Below are 17,381 nucleotides of genomic sequence, written 5' to 3'. Positions count from 1 at the left end.
TGCTCGTTGCTTCCTACCCACCAATGCTCCCGCTCGCCTGTTTAAAGGAGACCCTACACCAACACCCAGAGCAGGTGAACCCTGCTCAAGTCCTGGTCCCTCCCTGGCCCTGCAGCCCGGCCCCATAGGTGGCAGAGGGATGGCTGCCAGGGCTAGCAAGCAGAAGGGAAAGCACAGCTGGGGCTCACCCGAAGGGGTGCTGAGCTCCTGCGGCCAGCTCCTGAGTGGCGGAGAGCACCCTGAGCTCACCTGGTACCACCCCCTTTGTTGTCCGCCCAGCTGGGCTGTGGGTCTCTCACGTGCCCCGTCAAACATTAACAGCACCTCTGCCGGGCGGGCGCACGGCTGGCAGCAGCACCCATCCACCATGGCGCTCAGCACCCGCCTTGCTTCGCCCCTCCGGCCTGCCCTGGCAGCTCTGCACCGGGCAGCCTCCAGACAATGCCGGGGGCTTAGCACCCCCTCGGGACCGAGGCACACACTCGACCTCGGGGGCATCTTCCCACCCCTCGCCACCCCCTTCTCGCCCACGCAGGAGGTGGACTATGCCCGGCTGGAGGGGAACCTGCACCGCTACGCCAGCATCCCCTTCCGAGGTAAGCGCTGCCTGCTGCCCCTCTCCATGCAGGCTCCTGCCAGACCCCTGCCTACTGCAGGGGCTGTGTGGCAGCATACAGGCAGCCTGCCAGCTTCCCAAGGGTGCTCAGCCTCCAGCCGGACTTTGCTCCAGGGCTGGAGCCCCTCGGGTGACCCACCTGGGGCCTTTTGCACAGCACGTGCCCAGGCACACGCGTGTCCTTGCACACCCCCGCCACACCCCAGTGCGTGCTTGCATGCACGCTCCACACGTGTGCGGGCTTGCACATAATCTCCACAAGTAGCTGCAAGCTTGCACCTACCCTCTGCCCCATAGGTGTGCTTGCACATCCATGCACACTCACGCAGATTCAGTGCCACAGGATGTGCATCTGTTGATTGCCCAGCATGGATGGATGGGAGGAGAGGGGCTGCAGGAAGAGGCTGGGGGTCGCAGGGATATGCCCCGGGGTCTCCCCTCTTCTGACCAGGTTGTGAGTCCAGGGCTGAGGGGATGGAGACAGGAGAGGGCACACTGCAGGCTGCAGAGCCCTGCCTGGGTGCCCAGCAGCGAGGAAGGGAGGGAGGGTGATGGGGGCACCTGGCACTCCCGGCACCCTGGGGCCCCTGGATGCCGCGGCAGAGCCCAGCAGCACCAGGCTGGAGCTTGCCTGCTCATGTCCATGGCTCTGGCAGGGTCCCAAGGAAGGGGTCTGTGTGCCCCAGCCAGGGACAGGGCAGCACAGCCTGGCTGCGGGCACCAATGCATGCCTTGCTAGTGGTGCTGTGTGGGGCAGTTTCTGGGGAGGGAGGCGGGCAGGCGGTGTGTTCAGCCCACAGGTGCATGCATGGCACACACAAGGGTGCCTGGGTAGAAGATGGCACCGCCTGTGCTCAGTGTGGTGCAGGTGGGCACTGCCATCTGGGGGGCACATATCCACATGTGCCCTTTGTGGGGCAGCCCAGGGCTTTGCGGGGCACCGGCGGGAGCCTCCTGGCCCAAGGGGGCTGCTGGATTCAGGCATCAGGCTGCTCCGGGTGCCTGGTGCCCACCTGAGAGTGGGGTGCGGAGAGGGCAGGGATGGCCGCCCTGTGGGCACCGTGCTCCTGTGCCCAAGCCCTGCCGTCCCCACGCTTGTATTTCAGGGCTGGTGGTGCTGGGCTCCAACGGGGAGTACCCCTACTTGGCACCCCGCGAGCGGGTGGAGGTGGTGAGCTGTGTGCGCCGGGCTCTGCCCAGGGACCGCCTGCTGCTGGCTGGCTCAGGCTGCGAATGTGAGTGCCTGCGTGGGTAGCGCAGGGGCCATGTGTCCCTCGCTGGGGCATCCCTCACCCCTCTGCCTCCTCCCCAGCGACCCAGGCCACCATTGAGCTGACGGTCAGCATGGCAGAGGCGGGGGCTGACGTGGCGCTGGTCGTGACACCCTGCTACTACCGGGGGGACATGACCAGCGCTGCCCTGATCCGGCACTACACGGAGGTGAGCCGTGCCTGGTGCCCACCGGCAGCCCCAGCTGGGGCAGCGGGATGGGGAGTGTGTCCTGCCTGTCTCCAACCCACTCCAGCTGCTGAGCTCTGCCTGGCTGCCTGCAGGTCGCCGATGCGTCCCCCATCCCCGTGGTGCTCTACAGCGTCCCCGCCAACACTGTCCTGGACCTGCCCCTGGAGGCTGTCCTCACCCTGGCTCAGCACCCCAACATCCTCGGGATCAAGGACAGCGGTGGGGACGTGAGTGGGGCAGGACTTTCCTGGGGCTGGCTGCCTGGCCCCAAGCTGGGAATGGGGAGCTGGGACTTGCAGCCCTTCCCCGGACCCTGGGGGTGCCGGCAGGAGCCCTGCGGCAGGGGGACAGGGGGATGCCTGCCCCAGGGCACGGCATATCTCTTCTCAGATCACCCGCATGGGGCTGATGGTCCACAAGACACGGCAGGAGGATTTCCAGGTGCTGGCAGGATCAGCTGGCTTCCTGCTGGCAAGCTACGCCCTGGGTAGGTGCTGCTGCCCCTGCTTGGCTGGGGGCATGGGGTGCTGCCCTGGGGGCACTGGCAGGGACTGTCAGCCGGACAGGGGGAGGCAGGTGAGGGTCAGTGATGCCTCGGAGGTGCTGGCTAGGCACGGAATGCCAAGCTGGCTGCCAACATGTCCTGGTGTCCCCAGGTGCCTCTGGGGGGGTCTGTGCCCTCGCCAACGTCCTGGGGGCCCCGCTGTGCCAGCTGGACCGCCTGTGCCGTGAGGGCTGCTGGCAGGAGGCGCGCGACCTGCAGCACCGGCTCATCGAGCCCAATGTGGCGGTGAGAGGGCATCACCCCTTGGGATGCTGAAGGGTGGGGGTGCTGGGCCATGGCAGAACCAGAGGGTGGCAAAGGATGTGGGTCCCTGAGGCTGCAGAGAATGGAGAGGTGGTCCAGGGAGCACAGCACCCAGCTGGCGAGCCAAGCTGGGCTGGAGGCGGTGGGGTGGGAAATGCCAGCCTTGCCATGCCAGGAACAGCGTGTTCACTGGCAGCGGGCATCTGCCTGACCCCCCGTGGGAGCCTTGCCGGCTATTTATAGGCAGTGACGGGGGCAAGAGCTGCTCCTCCACGGGCCCCCCACCCCACTGCAGGGTGGCCCGACCCTGCCGCAAAGAGCCGCCATGCCACAGGGATGCTCCCCTGCATGGCTGTGCTCTGCAGCCCCACCCTACGGTGGGTGCTTCATGGGGGGGCTGCAGCCACCCTGCACCCTGCCCAGCCTTGCAGCCCCTCGTGGGGGAGGGCAGGAGCGATGGCGAGCAAGGTGCAGGGTCGGCAGGAACAGGACCCACGGAGCACGCCGCCCTGTCCCATGGGAGCTGGCAAGCCCCCGTGCCCTCCCTCCCACAGGTCACCCGCCGGTTTGGGATCCCAGGGCTGAAGAAGGCCATGGAGTGGTTTGGCTACTATGGGGGTCCCTGCCGTGCACCCCTAGCCCCGCTGACCTCCCCCCAAGTTGAGGAGCTGAGGGGCACCTTCAGCGCCAACGGCTGGTTGTGAGGGGTCCCGCCTCTGCCCCTTCCTGCACCGGGAAGGCACGGGAGCCAGGGACCCCAGGAGCTGTGGACAGGAGTGGTGGGGACACTGGGACATGGCCAGGAGAAAGCAACCCATCTCGCTCCTTCCTGCTGGACACGGCTGCCCTGGGCAGAGTGGGCAGGGGGGACACCCAGCATCCCCTGGCCACCCTTGCATCCCCGCCAGGCCCCAGGGTCCTGCCGTCCCCACCTGGGAAGGGATGGATCCCCGCGCCATGAGCCGGGAATAAACCCGCTGGCCGCCCTCTGTGTCTGCAGTCCTGCCCGTGCAAACAGCCCTCTGCCCGGTCCCTGATCCCGGCAAAAAGGACACGGCCCGAACGTTTGGCAACGTGGTTTACTGAGCTGAGGCCCGTGCAGGCAGCAGCACAAGGCAGGGTCACGGCAAGGCACGGGACCAGTGTGGGCAGAGACCGGCAGGGAGGGCACGGCCCCCGCAGCCCACCACCGGGCTGCGAGGGCTGCCGGGACCCCCGCTCCGTGGCCAGCCAGACCGCACCGGGGGTGAAGGTGAGCACACAGGGGAGAGATGAAGGATGCATGCGGGGGCCAAGACGGGGAGCTGGGTGCCCCCTGACCACCCTGCCTGCCCCTTCGCCATGCCCCTATCCTCACCCGTCCTGCCCAGGCCCCCTGCTCCAGCCCTGGCACCCCACGCAGCCCTGCCCGTGCCCCTCATCCCAGGCTCCGGCTGACCCTGCCACTGCTCCTGCCCTCCCCCAGCATGCAGCAGACATGGGCCAGGCTGGGGGTCCCCCGGTCCCCCTTGGTGGGGATGCTGCTGCAGATGTCCCCAAGGCAGTGGTTGGGCTGGATTGGCACAGGGATGAGGGGGGCACAGCCCACCGGCTGGCCCCGAGAGCAGGCTGGGTCCTTCAGGGGCACCATGTCACCCTGTCCAGGGCACGCGGGGGGATGGCCGGTCACCCAGAGCTGAGGGCGCAGGCCACAGGGTGCCTGGGGTGCCCACCCTGCCTTGGGACCAGGGTAGTGAAGCAGGCCAGGAGTTCCCCCTCTGCGGGCGCGTGGTCCAGCCAGCAGCCCACGGCCAAGGCACCCTGGCAGTGGGGTCGGGGCCCAGCCCCAGCCCGTACACCCCTGCTCCGCGGCAGGCTGGCAGCCCGGTGGTCTGCAGCCTTCCCGAGGGGGCAGAAGGGCTGGGCCCTGGCTGCTCTGGTGGGTGCCAGGGCTACAGCCAGAGAGAGAAGGCACCACGGCCGCCATGGGGCACTTGGGTGGAGAGCGGGGGGCCCCGTCCCCCCCCACTGGCAGGGATTCAGCACAGGGGCTTGGTGCAGACCCCCGGCCCTGCCAAGGCTGGGCGGCCGGCGAGTGGAGGGCAGGAGGGCCACCCAGCAGTGCTGCATCCCTGCTCTGCGGACAGCGGGGCCAGCCAGTGCCCGGTGGGGGGGACCCCACCACGGTGGGAGGGGGGCGCAGGACACCGTCACGCCGTCAGGTTATGGGCAGACTTGGAGGCGCCCTGGGCCCTCTGGATGACGGCCGGACACTTCTCCCGCCGCAGCAGCTTGTTGTTCTCGAAGAAGCCCTCGTTGCGGGGCACCCCGTGGGAGCCGTCGGGGAAGGTCAGGAGACCTGGGGAGGGGAAGGAAGGGCCGGGAGTGATGGGGCAGGGAGCAGCACGCACCGGGGCCGGGGCTGGGGCTGGAGGGACGGAGCGGGAGATGCCGGATGGGGCCATGCTGAGCTGGGGCCATGCGGGGCTGCGGCTGCCCGCACCATGCCACTGGGCACTCACCGAAGCCGTACACACGCCCGCCTTTGAACTCGCCCTCAAAGGTCATGTTGTCGCAGCGGGTGAAGACGCCGACGCCGTTGAACTTGCCCTGCACAAACTCCCCCTCATACCTGTGCAGGAGGAGCTCCTGAGGCAGCAGCTCCCCGCAGCAAGCAGGGATGCCCGGGGGGTGTACATGGGGGTGCCATGCTCACCTGGAGCCGTCGGGGAAGGTGAGCACGCCACAGCCATGGAAGAGCCCGTTCTCGAAGTGCCCCACGTAAGCGGTGCCGTCGGCAAATGTCAGCTGCCCAACGCCATGCCTGCGACCTAGGCGAGGGCAGAAACAGGCAGTGCTGGATGGATGCAGGCAGGACCTGCACCAGCGTGGTGCTGGGCAGGGACACGGGGGCTGCTCAGCCCCCGGCGCAGGCAGCACCATCCCCTCCCGCCTCATCTCACCTTCCTTCCACTCGCCGCGGTACTCCTCCCCGTTGGAGTAGGTGAAGGAGCCTTTGGTGAGGGTCATGGCGACAGCCTCCGGCAGTGCAGGGCAGGAGCTGGCAGGGAGAGGCGCGGAGGGTGGCTGCTGGGTGGGGGGAACAGCCTGGCTCACCCAGAGCCCCCCACCCTCTCGGCTCATGGAGAGGCACGCATCTGCCCCAGGGACAGCTCTGCTGGGGCATGCCGCAGATGAGGAGGTGACTCCAGATCGGCCACCCTGCCCTGCCTCTGAAAGCCAGCCGCCAAGTTCAGGTTGCTGCCCACCCCGCTGCAGAGCTCGGGGCAATGTGAGCCCACGGGGGTCACAGCCCCGTGAAACGTGAGTGAGCAACAGGAAGAGGAGCCCGGCAGGAGCTGGTGGCCTCTGGCACAGCTCCTGGAGGGACCCGAGGGGGTCCTGCACCGCGGCAGGCTCAGGCCAGGGGCCACCCCCAGCTCTGCTAGGGTAGCCTGGGGAAGAAACAGGCATTTGGAGAGGAGACGCTTGCTGGGTTGTGCACGGTGCCAGCTCTTCAGGGGAGGGAGCAGAGAGCTTACGGGGTTTCCAGCTCAAGTGTGGAGGACAGGCAGATCCGGCTCACCCCCCAGGGATGGAGTGGCCACTCCTCCTAAGAGGGACAGTGGAGAGAAGACCCTGGGGCTCCAGAGCCTTGCTCAGGTACTGAGGGTTTGCAAACCCGCCTGCTGACAGCAAGCAGCCCCCAGAGCCCTGCACACTCCCAGAGCCGCTGCTGCACAGCACAGCTCTCCCCAGCACCCGGGGAAGGCACTGGCATGGAGCTGGCCCCACAGGTGGGCTGGGCACTGCCTCTCCAGTGCTTCCTGGTGCAGCTCAGGCAGTGCCTGTGATGGGAAGGGGCTCCCCGCTTCCAAAGCGGGTATCCCTGCTTGCATCAGGCTGCGCATCCCTGGAGAGACGGGTGCTGAGCCACGCTAACCGGGCAGACGTGGCACCCGGGAGCACCGCGGGGAACTTGCAAGGGCTTTGTATCCAGAGAAGAAATGGCCCCCAGCCAAGCCGAGCAGCGACTGAACAGTGCTCTCTGCCGATGGCAGAGACCAGGAGCTCAGCGCCAGCTCCCCAGCCTGCAGCCTGCCCAGCACCTCTGGGGACGCATCCGGCGGTGCCAGGGGGAGGAGAGGGTGCTGCCGCGGGCCTGTCAGTGCCTGCTGCAGGGAAGGGCTCCTGCCGCCAGCACGGCCTGTGCCTCGACCTGCGACTTAATTCAGGGAACGGGCAGCGTTTGCCCCGTGAGCAACTGGATGTCTCCCCAGCAGCTGGATGTCCCCCCACTGGCACCTACCCACGCCGGAGTGCCAGAGCAAGCAGGGGCGATGCCGTGCACACCTCGGCTCCGAGCACACCACCTGCCCGGGCCACACACCCACGGGCTGGAGCCACGCACAGGGGTGAGGCGTGCATGACCCAGCTGGGCCACGCACCCCTGGGCACTGCAGGCACATCCTGCCCGTGCCACGCACCCACGGGGGACACATGCACGCCCCCCCTGGGTAGTGTGCCCAAGAGGCGGTGACTGCACCCACGGCTGATGCATGCAAGCCCCGCTGTGTCCATGCACCCACGGCTGATGCATCCACGGCCCACTGTGTCCATGCACCCACGGCTGATGCATGCATACCCCACCGGGTCCATGCACCCACGGGCGGTGCACGCACGCCCCACCGGGGCACCCGTGGCGATGCCCGCAGGCCCGATGCCTGCCCAGGGGCGGTGCGGGCGGCGCAGGAACCCGCGGCCCGCGCTCACCTGGCTCCGCGCTCGCCGCCCGCACCGCTCCCCACGGGGGTCCCGCCGAGGGGCGGTGGCGCGCCCACCTCCCCTGCCAGCCCCCCGCCCCACCGGGCGGTGCCGCGCCGCCAGCGTCCATTCCCGCCCGTCGTTGGCTGTCTCTACAGCAACCGCTAGCAACGCGGCTGCTCATTGGCCAGATTCGCAGCACGCCCTCGCCAGCCGCCATCTTTGTGTGGGGCAAGGCGTCCGCCTTCCCGGGCGTGCCGGCAGCGGGGCAGCGCCCCCGCCCTGCCGCCATCTTTGCGAAGGGCAGCGGGGCCCGCTACCGCTCCCGAGCAGCCATCTTTGTGTGGGGCACTGGCGCCAGCTCCCACGGCGGGGGCGTGGGGCCAGCGGACCCCCACGGCCCCCACGGACGAGCGGTGCGAGGCGTGGGGGCCTCCAGGCCCGCCTCATCCGGCACCACGGCCGCAGCCGCCCCCGCGGCGGGCGCCCTTCCCACGGCAACGCCCGGGCAGGGCGGGACGGGGCGGGGGCAGAGCAGCCAATGGGGCGTGGCGGCGCGGTGACGCGAGCGGAAGCGGCGGGCGCGGGCAGCGCGGCGGGGCCGGGCGGGCGCGATGGACGAGACGAGCCCGCTGGTGTCGCCGGAGCGGGCGCAGGCCCCCGACTACGGGCTGCCGGGGGGCGCCGTGCGCGCCCCCCCGCCCGCCGCCCCCCCGCCGCCTTCCCCTCCCGGCTCTCCCGGCGGCCGCGACCGCGAGCGGCAGCCGCTGCTGGAGCGCGGGGCGCGGGGCCCGGCGGCGGCGGCGGCGCAGGCCCAGGCGCAGGCCCAGGCGGCGGCGCAGGCCCAGGCGGCGGCGGCGGCGGCGCAGCGGGAGCGTAATGACTTCCCCGAGGACCCCGAGTTCGCCGAGGTGGTGCGGCGGGCCGAGCTGGCCAGCGAGCGCGGCATCTTCCCCGAGCGCATCTCGCAGGGCTCCAGCGGCAGCTACTTCGTCAAGGACCCGCAGGGGGTGAGCCCGTCCCGGCCCCGTGTCCGTCCCGGGGGTGGCCGGCCGCTCCCCGAGGCCTGCGGGCTGAGCGGCGCTGGCCGGGAGGAGGGCGCTCCCGGGGGAAGTGGTGATGCTGGCCCAGGTGACCGGCCCTGGGGGGCTGGTAGGAGCGGCTGGAGCCGCCCTGGGCTTCCCGGGGAGAAGTGCAGTGGAACCAGCAGCAAGAGTGGGGGGCAGCTGTGTCCAAGTGCTGCTTCAGCCTCTTCTGTGGCTCTTCTGCCCGGAGGGGAAGGGTCACCCTCTCCCCCAGGCCTGTGCATCAGCATCTCCTGACCGCGGTGACTCCAGCCCTAGGGCTGCGACCCTGAGAGCTGAGCTGGTTTTTCGCCTGTGAGACTGGAGCAAGATATCTCCTCTGTGGTTGCGTGGTTGATACAATCGAGGCAAAGTCCTTGGCGTATAGCTGGTCCCTTATAGATCTGGTCAGCTGTGTGGCAGCCGTCTCCACGCCACTGACTGGATGTGCACACAGCACAGGGCGGCTTGTCTTGTGACCTGCAGCGTCCAGCCCAATTACTCGAGCTGTTGCTGCTTCCCGTGACTCCTTCGCCACGTGTGTGCCAGGATGCTTCCTGGGAAGCAGGACTAGGCTTGCGGTCTCTGGTGTGCCCTACTTTTCCTGCCCTGAATGGAGCCTGGCTCCTGGGAGCTGTGGCAGGCAGGTCGCAGCTGAGCTGGTGGGCTGTGGGGCAATACACACTTCCTCCTGCTGCCCTCCCGCTCCCTCCCGTTGCCCAATACGAGATGTGGTGTCGCTGGTGTGGGTGGCTGGACGAGCTGCCTGGGGGTGGTAGGGCGGAGGCTGCCTGGCCGTAGGAGACCAGAGTTTGGTGAGGGCTGGTGGAGGATGCGCGCGAGGAGCCAAAGTCTGTGTACTCCTGGCCATGTCACCTGGCAGGTCCCCCGGACTGCCCTGCTGTCAGCGAATGTGGTGTGTGTCTGGTTTCTGTGGCTTTCTGCCCAGGGTCACCAAAACCTCCCTGCTGCTGGCACGGGAGAGAGTGCAGCACGCTGCTGTTGCGGGCAGGGGGGAGGGCATCGGGTGAAAAACTTTTCTCTTGTGTCTGCTTCCCAGCTGCTGGGGCCTGAGCTGTCCCAGCCGGGATGTGCTTTCCCAGCCCCGGTGGCTGCGGTTACCCCAACTGCTGGCTGCGCCTCTGGGCTGGCCCGGCTCCCTCTGCCCTGCTGCTGGCGCCAGGCAGATCTGTTTTCACTGCCAGCACTGCTCCCGACACGGGTCTGTCTAGAAGGCGACACTGTGGTGCCAGGCCTCTGGTCTCTGCTCTCACACTGTCCCTGCCCAGCTGGGCCTTGCTCTACTGGACTGGCTCCATGGAGCACAGGGCTCCATGCTGCCAGAGCTCCCAACAAGCCTCTTGTAGGCTCAAATTCAAGGACACGTTGGCAGTTGTGTGCCTTCACGTGGGGCTGAGGAGGGGATTGCCCTCCTGCCTGCTCAGAGGAAGTGGCTCCTCTGTGTGATCTGGGGATGGCTGAAGTGCTCCTGTTCCCTCAAACCCTTCCTCTGCCTCTTCCTGGTGGACAAAACCTTGCTCCCGCCTGCCCTGGGTTGGGGTCTGGCCCCTGGCAAACTAGGATTGCACTGGGGTTTCCCACTGAAGTGCTGGGACGCATGTCCCACTTCCACATTGTGGCAGGAGGTCAGCTTGGGGAAGTGCCACCCACTCAGGCTGGGGCTGGTGCCAGCCACGGGGAGGAGGGCTGGTCGTGTGTGCTGCTGAGTCACCCCGGAGCAGGGGCTGCCAGCCTGGAGCTGCTGCACAGCCCCCCAGGGGTGCCTGGCCTGTGGGGGCAGGTGGCCTTGCTCCTGGCCCTTGTCTCAGCTGTGTGGCTTGGCAACGCTGGCTTGGTGATGGTGCAGTGCCCAGCATGAGGCCGCCGTGCCCTCTGCAGCGGTGGGTACCTGTGCTGCTGTCCTCGCTGTGGGGTCAATGTCTGCGGAGCTGGATTGAGGGGCTGGGGGTGCTGCTGGTACCAGCTGGTGGCCAGTTTGGAGCTGCCTGTGCCCTCTTGCCCACAGTGTACCCAGAGGGCTAGCCCCTCTGCTGTCCCCAGCCGGGTGCCACAGCACAGAGCCCTGGGCTCCTCGGAGGTCCTCCAGCCACTCGGCTGCTTTGGCCCCAGTTTGGGATAAGTCCCGTTCAATGGGTTTTGGAGCCAGGGCAGGGATCGCTATACCCCTCCCTTTCCTGCATGGAGGTAACGAGGAACTGCGAGCAGTAGCTCTCGCCAGCCATGCAAAGGTCACTGGAATTGGGCTGGGATGTTTACCAGGGGACAGCATCATCGCTGCTGTCTTTTGGGACAAGGAGAGTGGTTTCCAGGTGTGTGAGCTGGGTATGGAGGTCTTTGGGCAGCTCCTTGCTCTCATGGGATAGGGTGCTGGCTGGGGAAGGGTCCCTCCCAGCCCCTGCCTGCCTCCTTCCCGGGAGGTGCGGGGTCTGCCTGATCGCAGGGGCTAGTTATTGCCCCGGTGAGGGACTGTTCTGGGCATGTTCCTGAGTGTCCCCACCACAGGCTAGCTCAGAGGTGAGCGTCCCGACTCTGCCAATACCTTGAGTCAGCCCTCCTCTTTCCCGCTCACAGAAAATCATTGGCGTCTTCAAGCCCAAGAACGAGGAGCCGTACGGGCAGCTGAACCCCAAGTGGACCAAGTGGCTGCAGAAGTTGTGCTGCCCGTGCTGCTTTGGGAGAGACTGCCTTGTCCTCAACCAGGGCTACCTGTCAGAGGCAGGCGCCAGCCTGGTGGACCAGAAACTGGAACTCAACATTGTTCCCCGCACGAAGGTGAGAGGACAGCTGCTGGAATCTTGTTCCAGGGAGGCTTTCATGTGTTTCTGCACAGCTCTGCTTGCGCCTTGTCTTGTGGCACTGCTGACCTCGGAGATGTTGTGTTGAGAGCTCTGGACTGGGACTGCTCCTGCTCAAACCGTGGGGATCCTCGTGCTGGGCAGAGCCACGGGAAATGCTGTGTCTTGGTTTTATCAGCCAGTCCTGTGACAATTGCCAGGTGCCCCTGCTGATGTCTGCGCTCCTGTGCCCCCCAGGTGGTGTATCTGGCCAGCGAGACCTTTAACTACAGTGCCATCGACAGGGTGAAGTCCCGAGGAAAGAGGCTGGCCCTGGAGAAGGTGCCGAAAGTCGGTCAACGCTTCAACCGCATTGGTCTGCCGCCCAAGGTACAGCTGCCAGCCTCCACGCCTGCCCGTCGCCGCTTCTCTGTCCTCCACGGCCTCCTGTAACGCAGCCTCTCCTTGCTTCAGGTGGGCTCCTTCCAGCTCTTTGTGGAAGGCTACAAGGATGCTGACTACTGGCTGCGGCGGTTTGAAGCTGAGCCGCTCCCGGAGAACACCAACAGGCAGCTGCTGCTGCAGTTCGAGCGGCTGGTGGTCCTGGACTACATCATCAGGAACACAGGTAGGACTGGCTGCCTGGCGTGGGACACTGCCTGCTCCTTCATGTCCTGCCAGTTGGAGAAAGGGGAGGGGGACAGGGGCTTGGCATCTCTTCCCAGCATCCAAAACTCCTCTCAACACCACTTGGTTGCTGCCAGGTGGCAGCTGCCTCTGGGTAGAGTGCAGCTGCTGTGGCTGCCCACCACCGTGGCCATGCTCTGGCTGCTGACCTACATTCTTGGAGATCTGCATCCACCACGGTGCTGGGGTGAAAGTTTGCCAGCTGCAGGGATCCAGGGACATCCGGAGAACCAGCACCTGACTGTACCCCTATATCCCATCTCATGCTGGGCTTCTGAGTTCCTGCCAAGCTGGAAGGAGTCGGGGTAGCACTCCGTGGTTTGCAGGCTGACCTTTCTCTTGTGAGCTGGGGATATGTGGACCTCTCCAGTCTCCAGTGCTGGTTGTGTGGGGGTTGATGTGGCTTCCCAGGCCTGCAGCAAGCTCGAGGGCTCTGGGGTGGATTTTGGGCCTAAAACTGGTCTGTCTCACTTCCGGGTCGGAGGAGGAGTAATCTTCTGCCTGGTGTGGTGCAGGCAGGCCCTGGTGCTGACACAGCTGGTTTTACCTCCCTGCAGATCGGGGCAATGACAACTGGCTCATCAAGTACGACTGTCCCCTGGACAGCGCGGGCGTGCGGGTGAGCGGCTCTTCCCGGGCAGGGGCTCCGCGGGGGGCTCTGCTCCTGCAAGCTGCCTGCCTGGCAGGCGGGCCGGGGATTACCCAGCTGGCTTGGGTTTCTCAGCGTGTGGAGGCCTGATCTTGTCTCCTGGGCCTTTTGTTGCCCTCTGCAGCGGTGGTTTGTGGCCTAGTGGGACTTTGTGAGGATGCAGCTGGGCTCTGTGGGGGAAACTGATATTGCTGGACATGTGCATCCTTGGGGGCGGGGGGAGCAGCTTTGTCCCCCTCCCACCCGAAGCAGACAGTGTTTCCCTGTGGGCAAGGGGCCATGCTGCGGGCGAGAGGCTGCTGTGCCTCTGTGGTAGCCAGGGCAAAGATCCTGGCTGCAGGGAGTGGGAGAGGAACTGTTCCTGCTGGGGGGGCCTCCTTGTGACATGCTCCGCTTCCTTCCAGGACAGCGACTGGGTGGTGGTGAAGGAGCCCATCATCAAGCTGGCTGCTATAGACAATGGTTTGGCCTTTCCCTTGAAACACCCGGACTCCTGGAGAGCATGTGAGTCCGTCAGGCTGTGCCAGGGCACCCTGGTGAGCCATACAACCCCACACTGGGGCATCGTCCTCAAGGCTGGAGAGGAGAGGGCTAGGGCTGTCCCTCTGCAAACCTTCTGGGTTCATGGGCAGCTCCGCCTCAGCAGAGGCTGTAGGAAGCGGGTGCTGGACCCTGTATCCCAGATGCAGGTGATCTGGGGGCATGTGGCACCATCCTTTGCCTTCCCCAGCTCTAATGTCTCCTGCTTCCTCCCACAGACCCATTCTACTGGGCATGGCTACCCCAGGCCAAAATCCCCTTTTCACAGGAGATCAAGGACCTGATTCTTCCCAAGATCTCGGACCCCAACTTTGTCAAGGACCTGGAGGAAGATCTGTATGAGCTCTTCAAGGTAAGCTGGGGGAACAGGTGAGGATGGCTTGGAAGGAAGAAAAGTGGGGGTGGGTTGTCAAAGCTGCAGGGGATGGAAAGGTGGCCAAGCTTCTGATTGTTTCTGGGCTGAGGCATAGCAGGGTTATCCCTCTGCCAGGAGCTGAAGATTCAGTGTGGGGAGAAGCAGGAAACCCGTGCGACAGAAGGAGAGAGGCTTGCTTGGGGAATAGACATCTCTTGCAGTGTGGGGCAGCAGGTGGATCCCACTGTGTTCTCTGCTCTCTCTCTTGCAGAAAGACCCTGGCTTTGACAGGGGACAGTTTCACAAGCAGATTGCTGTCATGAGAGGCCAGGTGAGCTGTGTGTAGGGAAGGCAGATGGGTGAGGTGCAGAGCCTCGTCCTGCCTGTGTGGCAGGAAGGGTGCCGGGGTGGATGCTCTCTGTTGCTCTGGCGGGGCAGCTCAGGCATTGCTCTGCTGTGCCATACAGATCCTGAACCTGACTCAGGCGCTGAAAGACGGGAAGAGCCCCCTGCACCTCGTTCAGATGCCGCCTGTGATTGTGGAAACGGCACGTTCCCATCAGCGCACTGCCAGCGAGTCTTACACGCAGAGCTTCCAGAGCCGGAAGCCTTTCTTCTCATGGTGGTAGCTGTGGGAGCCGCGGGCAGGGCTTTGCTGCCTCGGACTAGCACTGCGAGAGGAGCCGGGCCACTGCTGGCTCCTGTGGCTGAGACTCGACCTTCTGGGTAGAGCGAGCAGGTGCAGCTGGAGGAACCTGCAGCTGAACTGGAGGAGCCAGGCAGGTCGGGCATGGTCCCTCCCCAGCTCTGTCAGAGCTCAGTGCCCTGCCTGGGGCAGAGCCCAGGGGGAGGTGTGGGAATCCGCTGGGAGCCGTGGCGTAGCTGGGACCCTGCCTCCCTTCCTTGGCCTGCATGCTGTTCTGAGCACCCCTGCTTGGGGCTGGGATGAGCAGGCTGCCCGGGCCAGGATCCGTCCAGCCCTTTACACCAGCCACTGGCCCTTTTCTTCCCCGCCGTGCCAGCTGCCAGGCTGGGAAGGCCTGTAGCGGGTTATACCCCCTCCCTTTCCCCGAGAGTGTGCTGTACTCCTCCACTGTCCCTCCTCTGTCCCAACCCCGTGCACGCTGCTTTCCTCAGGGGGAGTTCCTGCTGCCTGCTGGTGCAGTGGGGACCGCAATGAACGGCTGTTCTCTGGCTGGGGGCTCGAGGAGGGGACGTGTGAGGGACAACTCATGGGGCTGGCTTGGGTGCAGTTAGACACTAAGGGGAAAGAGGTGCTGGCTTGTCCTTGTGAATAGCAGGCGGCTCTGGGAGAGGCTGTAGCTTAGTGCCCCCCTGTTGGAGCCCCTCCAGCTGGAGAGGGCCGAGGGTGGGTGTGAGCAGCCTCTCCCCCTCTGCTGCCCCAGTCTATGCCTCCTGCCAGGTCTCCACAGCTGCTCTTGCTTGGCTTTTGCCCCTGCTCCCAGCAAGCTCCCTGGCTGCTGTGCAGCCAGCATGGTGCCAGCCTTGTCTGTGCCTAGGGCCCCCTCGAGGGGCGGGGGGCTGCTGGGGAAGGTCTGGAGGGGCTCTTCTGCTGCATGGGTGGGAGGTGTGATGGGAGTACGGGGGGCCAGCATGGGCTCCTGGCTGCCCCGGTGCTGACAGTCTCACAGGCCTGCTGTGGGTGGGTGAGGCAGCGAGCCCCTCTCTCCCCAGAAGCTGCTGAGCTTGTGTTGTTTAAAACGGTACCAGGGCTGCTGCCTGCATCCGCCTGCCTTGAGCTGCGGCTTCTGCTGCTGGGGGAAGTGCTGGGTCTCCCTGTCCTGTTAGCCCATCTTTAGGGGGTGGGGGGGAATGAAGGCTCATTGGGGCTCTGCTGCTCGAGCCTGGGAGGGGAGAGCAGCTCCCTTGTCTCCTGCATGGGGAGGGGGCTCAGCACTGGCTGTGCAAGCACAGGGTGGGCAGCAGTGACCCCAGCTCCCCGGCCAGGCCCAGCTGCATCTCCGACTGACCCAAAATGTATTGTTCTAATGCACTGTAGAAATGTATGTAATGTATTTAAACCATGCAACCGTCTGAATAACAGAGCTGCCGTTCAGCTGGCTGCCTCCGTCTCTCCGCAGCACCCTAGAGCAGGTCAGGGCTGTTCCCTGAACACCAGGTCCAGTACAATGGCCTGGACCAAGGTCCTGCCGCCCTGGGGGAAGGCCGGGGGTTGGCAGGACACAGCCAGAGCCTCACGCAGCCACCGCTGTCCACCTTTTATTAACTACTGCACCCTGTCCAGTACACTTAGTGTCCTTGGAGAGCCCGGTGGTCCCGGCACCTGCTGTCCAGCAGCCCCACTCCTCCACGGCCTGGCTGCTCAGTGCTGCTACATGGACCCCGAGGGCGCCTCGGCCCCGCGGCTGCCCTCTGGCTCCTTCTCCACGATCCTGCGGGGAAGAGGTGTGTGTTAGCGGCGCGGCCCGGCCGCGCTTCCCCCGTTCCCCCGCCGCCCCGGCCCGCACCTACCGCAGGCGGCCGAAGCGCCGCAGCGCCGCTATCCCGCCGCCGGGCTGGGCCGGCCGCCGCCGGAGCCGCCGCAGGGCCCGCGCCATGCGCCGCTGGCCCGCGTACCGCCAGACGAGACGGGCGCGCTCCTCGGGCCGCTCGGCCCCGCCGCTCTGGAACAGGCTCCGCAGCTCCGGCAGCCCCACGCCCTGGAAGATGTTGGCCGAGGCCCGCTTGCGGCCCCGGGCTGCGGGCGCCGCCCGCCCCGGAGGGTCGCTCGCCACCGAGGCCGGCGTGCCCATGGCCTCGGCCGCTGCGTGCACCGGAGAGACGGCGTCAGGCTCTGCTCCGCTCCCGCCGCCAGGCCCGGCCCGCCTCACCCGGGAGCCGGCGCGGACGCCCGGTGAGGAAGGGCGGGCAGCGAGGGAAGGACGCGCCGCGGTCGCAGAGAGAGGGCGGGCCGGGGCGCCGGGCAGGTGGCCAGCGGCGCGGGCGGGGCCGGCCGGGAACGCGGGAGGTGCCCGGCTCGGGCTGGCGCACGCAGGTCCTGTCCCGCCCCGCCGGTGCCCGGGGCGCTGGGCCCCGCCGTGACCCACTTTCCCTCCGCCGCCGCCCCGCGCCCGCCGGCCCCTCGCACAGACCTGGGGGGGGGGTGGCGGCCGGCGCGGGTCTGCCGGGTGGCCGCTGCACTCCCGGGGCCGCTCCGCGCCGCCGCACCGGGGTCCCGCCGCTGCCCCGCGCCGCGCGCCCCGTTCATTCACCCGCCCCGCCCCGCCCCGCCCCGCCCCGCGCCACGCCGCCAATCCGCACCCGCCTCCCGCCGCCAGGGCCAATCGGCGCCGAGGGGCGCGGCCTCACCGCCTTTCGGATGGGGGACACGTGGCGCAAGTGACGTCATAGGCGGGGAGGTGCGGCGGGCGCGGCCCGCCCCCGGGCGGAGCCCCGGTGCGCGTCACACCGAGGGGGAATCCCGGGTGACGTAGCGGGGAGCCCCGGCGAGCGCCCCCCGCCGGCCGCCGCGCGGGGCCCCGGCGCGCTCCCCCCCGATCCCGCCGCCGGCACCAGCCGCCTCCCGCCACCTCCTCCAGCCGCCTCCCGCGCCCCGCGGCGCGGCCACCCCCGCGGCGGCGGGACGGGAAGGGCGCGGCGGCCCCCGCCCGACGGTGGCGGCAGGCATCCGCGGTCGCCCGC

At 67.1% G+C, this 17,381-nt stretch overlaps 4 protein-coding genes across 4 annotated transcripts; 2 read left to right on the top strand and 2 right to left on the bottom strand.

The window, feature by feature from the left end:
* Positions 1-352: 352 nt before the first annotated feature.
* On the top strand, positions 353-3,874 carry HOGA1 (4-hydroxy-2-oxoglutarate aldolase 1). The gene is made up of 7 exons (XM_075154821.1): positions 353-596; positions 1,723-1,851; positions 1,929-2,056; positions 2,170-2,304; positions 2,468-2,564; positions 2,734-2,867; positions 3,440-3,874. Exons 1-7 carry the CDS (start codon positions 368-370, stop codon positions 3,587-3,589), a joined length of 1,002 nt encoding a protein of 333 aa, XP_075010922.1. The 5' UTR covers positions 353-367; the 3' UTR covers positions 3,590-3,874.
* A 74-nt stretch (positions 3,875-3,948) lies between these two features.
* On the bottom strand, positions 3,949-7,761 carry MORN4 (MORN repeat containing 4). The gene is made up of 5 exons (XM_075154822.1): positions 7,638-7,761; positions 5,828-5,925; positions 5,581-5,695; positions 5,387-5,496; positions 3,949-5,223 (listed from the first exon to the last, which is right to left on the bottom strand). The coding sequence occupies exons 2-5, from the start codon at positions 5,892-5,894 to the stop codon at positions 5,075-5,077; spliced, it is 441 nt and encodes a 146-aa protein (XP_075010923.1). The 5' UTR covers positions 5,895-5,925; positions 7,638-7,761; the 3' UTR covers positions 3,949-5,074.
* Positions 7,762-8,218: 457 nt separating this feature from the next.
* PI4K2A (phosphatidylinositol 4-kinase type 2 alpha) lies at positions 8,219-15,794 on the top strand. The gene is made up of 9 exons (XM_075154811.1): positions 8,219-8,638; positions 11,285-11,485; positions 11,746-11,877; positions 11,962-12,115; positions 12,732-12,793; positions 13,228-13,327; positions 13,582-13,715; positions 13,990-14,049; positions 14,186-15,794. The coding sequence occupies exons 1-9, from the start codon at positions 8,243-8,245 to the stop codon at positions 14,345-14,347; spliced, it is 1,401 nt and encodes a 466-aa protein (XP_075010912.1). The 5' UTR covers positions 8,219-8,242; the 3' UTR covers positions 14,348-15,794.
* Positions 15,795-15,980: 186 nt separating this feature from the next.
* On the bottom strand, positions 15,981-17,174 carry AVPI1 (arginine vasopressin induced 1). Its single transcript, XM_075154820.1, has 3 exons — positions 17,001-17,174; positions 16,212-16,503; positions 15,981-16,132 (listed from the first exon to the last, which is right to left on the bottom strand). The coding sequence occupies exons 1-3, from the start codon at positions 17,086-17,088 to the stop codon at positions 16,072-16,074; spliced, it is 441 nt and encodes a 146-aa protein (XP_075010921.1). The 5' UTR covers positions 17,089-17,174; the 3' UTR covers positions 15,981-16,071.
* Positions 17,175-17,381: the final 207 nt, after the last annotated feature.

The sequence above is a fragment of the Calonectris borealis genome, chromosome 7, assembly GCF_964195595.1.
Source record: "Calonectris borealis chromosome 7, bCalBor7.hap1.2, whole genome shotgun sequence".
Lineage (NCBI taxonomy): Eukaryota > Metazoa > Chordata > Aves > Procellariiformes > Procellariidae > Calonectris > Calonectris borealis.
Note: the sequence above shows the minus strand (reverse complement) of the source record. Positions and strands in the feature narration are given on the sequence as shown.